At 50.0% G+C, this 8569-nt stretch overlaps 1 protein-coding gene across 1 annotated transcript in view; it reads right to left on the minus strand.

The window, feature by feature from the left end:
* Nucleotides 1-3632: 3632 nt before the first annotated feature.
* PODXL (podocalyxin like) overlaps nt 3633-8569 on the minus strand; it is a 15840-nt gene continuing 10903 nt past the window's right edge. The window contains exons 6-9 of the mRNA XM_010174567.2: nt 7545-7603; nt 7274-7441; nt 5127-5183; nt 3633-3827 (exon numbers count right to left, since the gene is read on the minus strand). Of these exons, the coding sequence (XP_010172869.2) occupies nt 3633-3827; nt 5127-5183; nt 7274-7441; nt 7545-7603 (479 nt within the window). The remainder of the gene's footprint in view (nt 3828-5126; nt 5184-7273; nt 7442-7544; nt 7604-8569) is intronic.

Genomic DNA, 8569 nt, shown 5'->3' on the forward strand with positions numbered 1-8569 from the left:
CTGGATGATCTCTAAGGTCCCTTCCCACCCATACCACACTATGATCTACATAACAGCTCATTGTGCCTCTGCTCTGCTCCCCCCACCCCTTTTCCCTCAGCCAAGAATCGAATCTTTTACATAAGAATGTTTATTGACAGAAATACATGATGCTTTCAAAATATATTTGTAGGAAAATGCAAGAATAATCTCTACAATCCAGTTCCTCAATAAATTCCAGTGTAAATCAGACTCCTGTCCCCGTGAGAGATGCTGCTATACAGTACGGAAGAGCTCTACTATATGTGCAAGGTTCAATGAGTAGCCACCTTAAGAAGTAGGTTCTCCTTCTGCAGTCCCTTATGGATTTTGTCTTCTCCTCTATATCTTCTGTAGACAACAGTCACAGTATCAACCTCATCAGTTGGGTCATGGCACTGTGAGCGAGAGATAAACGGTCCTTAAAATATTTACACATTCCTTGTGAATCTGAAAATAGAAAAGTCTTTTGCAAGGACATCTGAGCTGCTTGTAAAAGTCTCACCAAAAAGTAAGAGCAAGAATCTCTTTGTACAACGTGTTGGATGTTAAAGCTGTTTGAGGGGAGAGAAGGGGAGTGTGGGGAAGGGAGGAGGGGCAGGGAGGGTGGAAATGCCTGGGTAGATTTATGTTATTTTATTTTATTTTTAGTTTTATTTTTGGTCTAACAATTATGGCTACAGTCTACGAAGGGAAGGATTAAGGCCAAAGATGCTCATCGCTGCATTTCCTACCTGATTTTTTTTTTATTGTTTTTATTATTTTTTTCCAAAAAGAATGTTCTCAACGTAAAAAAAAAAAGTACTGGTGTGTTGTGTTGTTGTATTTTTTTTCCCATGGAAATAGTTCTTTAAATAGAGGGAGGAAAATCTACTATAAAATATTAGTGGTTTAAAAATATGGTGTCTGGAAAAATAAATAAATGTACAATTCCTATTCAAATATAAATCACTATAAGCACTTGCTGAGCAGTTGATATCTTCAGTGGTGTCTGCTCGGAAAGGTTTAAGGTTGCTTGATCTCAAGCCTTTGTAGGGTTCTCTTGGAAAGTCTTTGGACCTGATTCATTAAAGCACTTTGGCATCTCTTTGCTGGGAAGGGGGATCTGAGGCACCTGCCCAAACCCAACTGCCTGGAGATGCTCTGCCAGGGATGTCCTTACGGCAATGGCAGCCCTGGTGACCAAAACCTCGCTGCTGCCCCGTGTTTTCAACACTTTTATTTTCTGTGAAGGACTTAAACGTGAGGTCACCGACCCGTCGCTTGTCTCTCGGGGCAATGGGGAAGCGAACGCGCTCACGTGAGTCATTGCAAACGCCGTGATGGGTTCTTTGAGCTGCACTCGATGCTGTCCTGGCGTGAGGAGAAAGCCACGGTGTGGGGTTATCCAGGCAGGAGGTATTTTCCTGCTTCATGTTGAATCTTCATCCCCTACCAGACTGACCTTCAGCTTTTTCTTTTTTCTTTTTTTCTTTTTTTTTTTTTTCTTTTCTTAATTTCCCTCCCCCCTCTTCCCAAACGACTTCCCCGTAGTGCAGTGCACAGGTAAGTGAAGTGTGCTGAATACATCGCTAATGGAGAGCAGGAATATTTACATACAAAAATATATAAGTTTGAACACTTCAAACTCTGCCCTTCAGTGCAGGACAGAAGGGAGAAGAGCCAGTCCCTTTTGAGAAGATGTGATCTTCTGCCAGCTTCTCTCCTGGGGCTGAGCAAACCACCCTGATCCTCTCCTTCATGAGTAGTCTTGAGGATGGGCTTGACATGGGTTTCTCCAAGCTTCCTATCGCTCAGCTCCGCTTTTCCCCTCGTTCCGGGCGGCTGTGGGAGTGGATCCCCATCGTCTTTGACCTGGAGCCTGAAGGAAATCACCTCCTCGTGCATTGGTGAATGCACCATCTATGGTGAGCAGGGGGGAGAGGAAGAGTTGTGCTGGGGACTAGCTCTCCATCTGCAGCTCCTCTGCCTGACAGGGTGCTCAGGACCACCACCATCCTCATGTGCTGGGAGATACACTCACCCAAGTGACCTTCTGGTCCTCTTCCCTGTGTGCTGGAGGATGGAGCCCTCTCTGATCCCTGCCTCTGCCAGGGCTAGGCTGCTTCACCGAAGCCAGAGCAAAGGTGTGAACCTCTCTTCGTCCTTTCAGAGCCATTTAGGAGCCGTGATGTGGAGCAGAAGATCACAAACGGCCTCAGTCCAGCTTCTTCTACTCCTGCATATATATATATATATATATATATTTTTCCCTCTAAAGACTTACAGCAAAGGGAGACCTGGCCAAGAGACTTAAAGGCTGTGGGGCAAAGCTCGGTCCCAGTTTTGCTGCTGAGCTGGAATTTTCTTTGCAGAATTTTCTTTATTTGCTTTTGAAGAAAAGCTTGAGGTTGTGGACTGAGCTTCTAAACTTTGTGGGGAGGAAACACCAAGGGCTGTACCGATGGAGAAAACCCTGAATACCACCAATCTGCCTGGCTCGTGCTTCTGCTGCTCTTATCTCTTGTGCTGCTCACACAGGAAAACATGACCACAAAAAATCACAAACCGTCACGGTGCACGTAACCCAGAGTCTCAGGGGAGGATGGATGTGGGCTGAGAGATGATGCTGTGTAATTCCTGGAAGGTGATCAACATTTCTGTGGGGAAATGCAGCAGCAGAGCTGGTCTGGCGCCGGACCTGAGCTTCCACACCACAAAACCCCCAACCTCATACCTGAGCTAACGACCAGGCATCACTCTTGGTCTCCTTAAATCCTTCCTAGGTGGGATGAACTCAAGGAATTACTCCTTCTCCTCCCTTTTGCATCAATACAAGAAGCTGGTGTGCCTTTCCTGGTCTCCAGCTGAGTGGAGGATCCATCCATCAGCCTGGGGCTGCACATCACTTGGCACTGCCACATCCCTCCCCTCCAGCCAGGTCTGGATGCGTTCGTTTGCCTGTGGCACAACGTGGAGCTCTTGTGCGTTTTAGCCGGGCAGTTTATGGGGAGAGGGTGGAAACTGGATTAGAAAGGAACAGGCTGGTCCAGCTTTTTCCACTCGATACCCAGGCGTTTCATGTCAGGGAGGGCAGAGTGATGACTAAACCGCGTGGGCCAGAGGATTTTTCTGGCTCTAATTGCCAGGTGCTGGTTTGCTGTTGGGAGTTGTGCTCCCTCTCCCATCCTATTTACATTTATTTCTTCTTACTTTTTAATTGCTCGATAGCTGGAGGCTGCATTTGGTGTGGTTGGATGTGGGATGGGAGGGGACATGCTTGGAGGAGACACCAACAGCCCTTCTGGAGTGAAGCCACCCTGTTTGCCCACAGTCAGGTCTGGTGTCATAGAGCACCCTGCTGATCACCCATGAGTGATGGAGGATGTTCATCTGGATGAAGCCACCATGGTGACTTGTGTTGACAACGTGCCTTGGAGGTGTCCTTTCACGTCCCTTCTTCCATCCTGCATCCCACGTGATGGCACGAGGGTCCATGATTAGTTTATTAAGGGATTCTGGGGTTTGTTGGGAATTTTGCCTTGTTTTGGAGTTGTGTGTGCGTGTGTGTACGGATTCAAGGGGTTTTTTTCTGGGGGGTGGTGGTTGTTTTTTGCTTGATTGAGTTCTGTATCCTATAAATGTGTGTCCTCCTCTTCCTCCAGGTCCTCCTTCATGAGGGTGTCGAGAGGAACGATCCAGCTGTCCCCCAGCTCACCGTTGAGGTTCACTTTCTTCTCCTGCATTTCAGAGGAGGTCTCCATCACCTCCAGCGTGGGGTTATCGTGGTAGCCGTTCTCCATTGTCTGCAGCTCCTCGGTCAGGCGCTGCTGCGAGGAAAGAAAACACAGAAACCCCAGTGAAAAATAGCTTGGCCATGCTGTCCATGTCACCTCAGGGGTGTCACCTCCCAGCCAGCTGTGGCCGCTGCCCCATATAGATGTATATAACTACATCTAGAAACTTCTATGGTGAGATTGAGGCTGCGCTCAGCACTGGTGCAGCGAGGGGATAGCATGGAGCTGGCAAGAGAGAGACTCTGCTAATGGTGGGAAGGAGGAAAGAGCAGCCAGAGACACGTGGAAAACCTCCAGGAGCAGCTGCTAGTTTCAGCCTGGCCATGGACCTGTGATTCCATCCCCCCAGGACCTGGGGAAGAAGGTTGAGCACTGCTGTTTCACCCCAACCCTGCATCCTCCCTCCTGCCTCTCCAACCCGACTCTGTCCTTCCTCTCCCCTTTCTTCCCCCTGTCCCTTTTTTACTGCTTTCTTGTTACAGCTGCTTTAGCATTATTGTCCTTCTTGACCTGGGGGCAGCTCCCACCTTGCAGATGCTGCTGGCCCATTTACCCCTCCATCAGCATCATCTCTTCTCTTTCTGGAGCTCTTGGTGGAAACCAGTCAAGGAAAGAGCAGCCCTTCCTGCCCCTTCCCCTTTGTCCATGTGTGGTTTTGGCTGATTCATGGATGAATCAGGCACTGCATCACCCTGCTCCTTGGGTACGTTGTGCTCCAGCCTCTGGCAGACCCCCACTCCAATTTTATATTCACCATGGCAGCTCCTTCATCCCCATCCCACCCTGGAGGGATTCACTGGGGAGCTGCAATCCTCAATCAGCCCTTTTTTGGGGAGCACAGGGCTTTCAAGAAGCACCCCTGTTAAAATCCTCCTGGATTTACAGCTTGATGTATTGCAGTGCTCCTCATAAATGTCAGGAGACAAGCGTGGGAGGGAATCCATGGAGAAGGAAAGGGATGGAGAAGTGAAACTGTGGGGCTTGGAGCTAGCAGGGGAGCTGCAAAGGTGCTGCTGGGGGGGTCCCTCAGGTTGCACATGGTGAGGGAATGCGGGCAGGGATGGGATGGGATGCTCAGAAGCGGAAGAGGCGCCTGGGCTGTTGTAGGGGTTGTTTTGTTGCTGGTACAACCCCTTGGTAGATGGATGCTCAGGCAGCGTATTGTCCCTCACCCCCCTGCGCCGTGCAGCAAGGGGAAGGAGTCTTGAAAGCTGGGCTTTAGGAGGCTTTAGTCCTGTTAAAAGCTACAGAATCCTACCAAGCACCGGAGGTGAGAGCTGGGGGTGTTACAGATGCGGCGCCCGCCCCTCCGATCCCTGTATTGGAACTCACATTAAAGATCAGGGCCACATGTCCATCATCAAACCCGGGGACATCAGGGTGGATGTGCTGGTTATTTCCAAGGTAAAACAACAGCAGGGTTTGAAAGGGGGTGGGGAAGGAGGGTTGGAGAAAGGTAAAAATAATAAAAATAAAAAAAAAAAAACAACTTTCAAGTCATTTTTGATAAAGAAGCAGGAGGAAAACAAAAGAAACCACCCAAAACCAAATCCAGAAAGGAGAAATGTGTCTGGTTTTCTAAAAACCTATCGCATCTGCTTGGAAGAAGATCATTTCCCGTGCTCTGAGCAAGAACTGCCATGTTTTGCTTTGGTTTCACTACCTTACCCTGTGCCTGGTGGGTATTTACCCCCAGAGCATCGAGCCAGGGCTGGTACCTGCTCCCCTGCAGCATGTTGCTTGAGGGACACGCAGTCCCATCACTAAAAACATCCTATTTCTGCCTGTTTTCTGAACAATACAGGGCAAGAATGTTACACTGCTCCCTGTCCCTGCTGGCATGTTTGTCACCCTGACCAGGGAGATTTTGGCTGAGTGATGGCCCAGCTGTGAAACCCTGTAAGCTCCAAGTGGACCATAGTGGAGGTCAAATCATAGACTCATAGAATGTTTTGGGTTGGAAAGGATCCTCAAAGGTCATCTAGTCCAACCCCCCTGCAGTGAGTGGGAACATCTTCACTAGAGCAGGTTGCTCAGAGCCCCATCAAGCCTGATCTTGAGTATCTCCAGGGGTGAGCCCTCTGCTACCTCTCTGGGCAACCTGTTCCAATGATCCACCACCCTCATATTGAAGAACTTTTTCTTGATATCAAACCTAAATCGACCCTTTTCTAGTTTAAAACCATTACCCCTCATCCTACTGCTACCTGCCCTTGTGAACAGTCCTTGCATCCTCCCCCATTCCCTCCCCAAAAATCAAACCTTTCAAAAACAAGCCTGATTGATAGAAGTATAGAATCATAGTGGTTGGAAAAGACCTTTGAGATCATTGAGTCCAACTATACATCTAACACTACCAGTTCCACCTCTAAACCATATCCCTGAGCACCTCATCTACCCATCTTTTAATTACCACCAGGGAAGGTATCTATGATGCTGGTATTGGTTTGCTCTTCCCTGCCTCCTGTGTTCATCCCCGTTAGATTGCAGTTGTTTAGACTGCAAAGGCTGCTTTCTCCCTCACCTTCACACAGCTCCTGGCACATGGGGCAGAGGTTGGGAACCACCCTGAGAATGTTGAGCTGGTTTGAGTGGGAACGACTTGAAGTAGGATGCAAAGGTTTGCTTCTCCATCGGGCTGGTGTTTTACCCTAATTGCATTATTTGGCCTCATTTTTTCCCCCCTTTCTGTTGCTGTCTCTCCTTCAGAGCTAAATCCTCAACAAGAGCAACAGAAGATGATGCAAACCCAGGGTAGATGGCAGAGCTCTCCCTGCCAGTGCCGTGGGGTGTGGGAATGGCCAGTCCTTGCAGGTGGATGCTGCACTGAAATCACCCAGAATTGCTTCCTGAGATAAAAATGATACTATTTTATTTATTTTTTTTCCCATGTCTGTTCTTCCTTAAATCCTGCTGCTGCTGCTTTCAAATTTGGCCCTGGCCCAGCTCTCCTAAAGGCTGAGCTGTACGGTGTTGATGTCCTCCTGCAGTCATCCTCCCACCCTGCAAACAGCCGTGGACTACCCTGGCACCCCTGGGAAGGCATCGGGGTGATGCTGGGCACCCAACCCTGCTTATAAAGGTATTTTGAGATTTTTTTTTTTTGTGGGGAGGGTTAGATTGAAAAAGCCTTTCTTGTCAAAATTATGACCCAAGGACATTGCTCCATCCCCCTTCTTTGGGTGACAGCAGGGATGGATGCTGCTTGTTGCCGTACCCCACCACCACCAGCCCCTTGTTTCCCTGGTTTTCATCCTGGCTTCCCCCCACCCTGATATCCCCAAAGGGCAACTCCTGCCCCTCCAGAGCATCCACAGCACTTGGGCACCCCTTGAGCAACCACCTGAGGGTGGTGCCCACTGGGCAAGCTAGGGTGTCTCCATCAGCAGAGATGGCAAAACTTGTGATCTCCATCTCTTAAAGACACCTCTGAGACAAAAAGGTCTCAGGGTATCTGCCCCACCCTCCTCCCACTTTACCTGGTCCTTCTTTTGGGAGAAGCGCTGGTGGCAGCAGCCGTAGATGGCTGCAACCAGTAGCAGGGAGCCAGCCAAGGTGACGATGGTGATGATCAGGGGTGTGCTGAACTCATCGTTGATTATCATCTCCCTCTCCATTTTGTCATAGGTGACGTTGAGGATGCCAAGCTGCCACAGAAGGGATGGGTCAGGCTCCAAGGAGGGCTTCCCGTGCCACCCACCTTGGGGGACATCCGTGGGGAAGTTGCCCTATGCCCGGGGACCCACTTACCTCTTCTAACTTGTCCTTCTCCTTCAGCTCCTCAAAGACTTTTTCAGGGTCCAAAGGGACTGGGGGAAGGAAGAGGCTGCAGTGAGCACAAGGTAGGGGGCAGGTTGTGCCACCACCTCCCAGTCAATGGAGAAGGTGGATGGAGATGTGTGGGTATGAAGCTAAATCTTACAGGTGCCTCCACAGCCAGACAAGGAGCTGGGACCTCTTCTCCTGGCAGGGGGACAACCCTGGAGACCCTAGTCCCCACCATCCCCCAGTCCTGTGCTGGGCACACCTTGGTGGAAGTCTCTGCCTAGCCCCTGCCCTGAAGATAAAGAGGAGAAGGATGGGACTCAGTCCGTACTCTCCCGGGGAATAAGGCGTTGTGAAGCCTCCATCCTCTCCACACACCCAGAGGGCAAGATGTGGGCAAGAAAGTCCCCTCTGTGGTCCCTTGGGGAAGGATTGGAGCTGGGCACTAGGTTTTAACCACTTGGGAGGAATTTTTCCTCCTAGAGACTGGTCCCTGCTCTGACTTCTGATGGATGGGAGGAGAGGGATCTGGTGCATTCATTTCGGAGCAAAGCTTGTTTCTAGGGTTTTCTCACCTTTCTGAAGCCTCTGAGATGGGGTAACTCAAGGAAAGGAGCCCCTTGGCCAGGCCCTAGCAGATTCCAAGGGCTCTGCCAAGCCTCAGGCTAGTCTGAGTCAAGAGAAGCATGATCAAGGGAGGAGATTCTACCCCTCTGCTCTGCTCTCATGAGACCCCAACCTGCAGTGCTGCATCTGGGTCTGCGGCACCCAAAACAAGGACATGGACCTACTGGAGCCAGTCCAGAGGAAGCCACAAGGATGATCCAAGGGCTGGAGCAGCTCTGCTGTGAGGACAGGCTGAGAGAGTTGGGGCTGTTCAGCCTGGAGAAGAGAAGGCTCCAGGGAGACCTTCTAGTGGTCTTCCAGTACCTGAAGGGGCTCCAGGAAGGCTGGGGAGGGACTTTGGCCAAGGGCAGGGAGTGACAGAACAAGGGGTGATGGCTTTAAAA

This window comes from Antrostomus carolinensis, unplaced genomic scaffold, assembly GCF_000700745.2.
Source record: "Antrostomus carolinensis isolate BGI_N321 unplaced genomic scaffold, ASM70074v2 scaffold23778, whole genome shotgun sequence".
Taxonomy (NCBI): domain Eukaryota; kingdom Metazoa; phylum Chordata; class Aves; order Caprimulgiformes; family Caprimulgidae; genus Antrostomus; species Antrostomus carolinensis.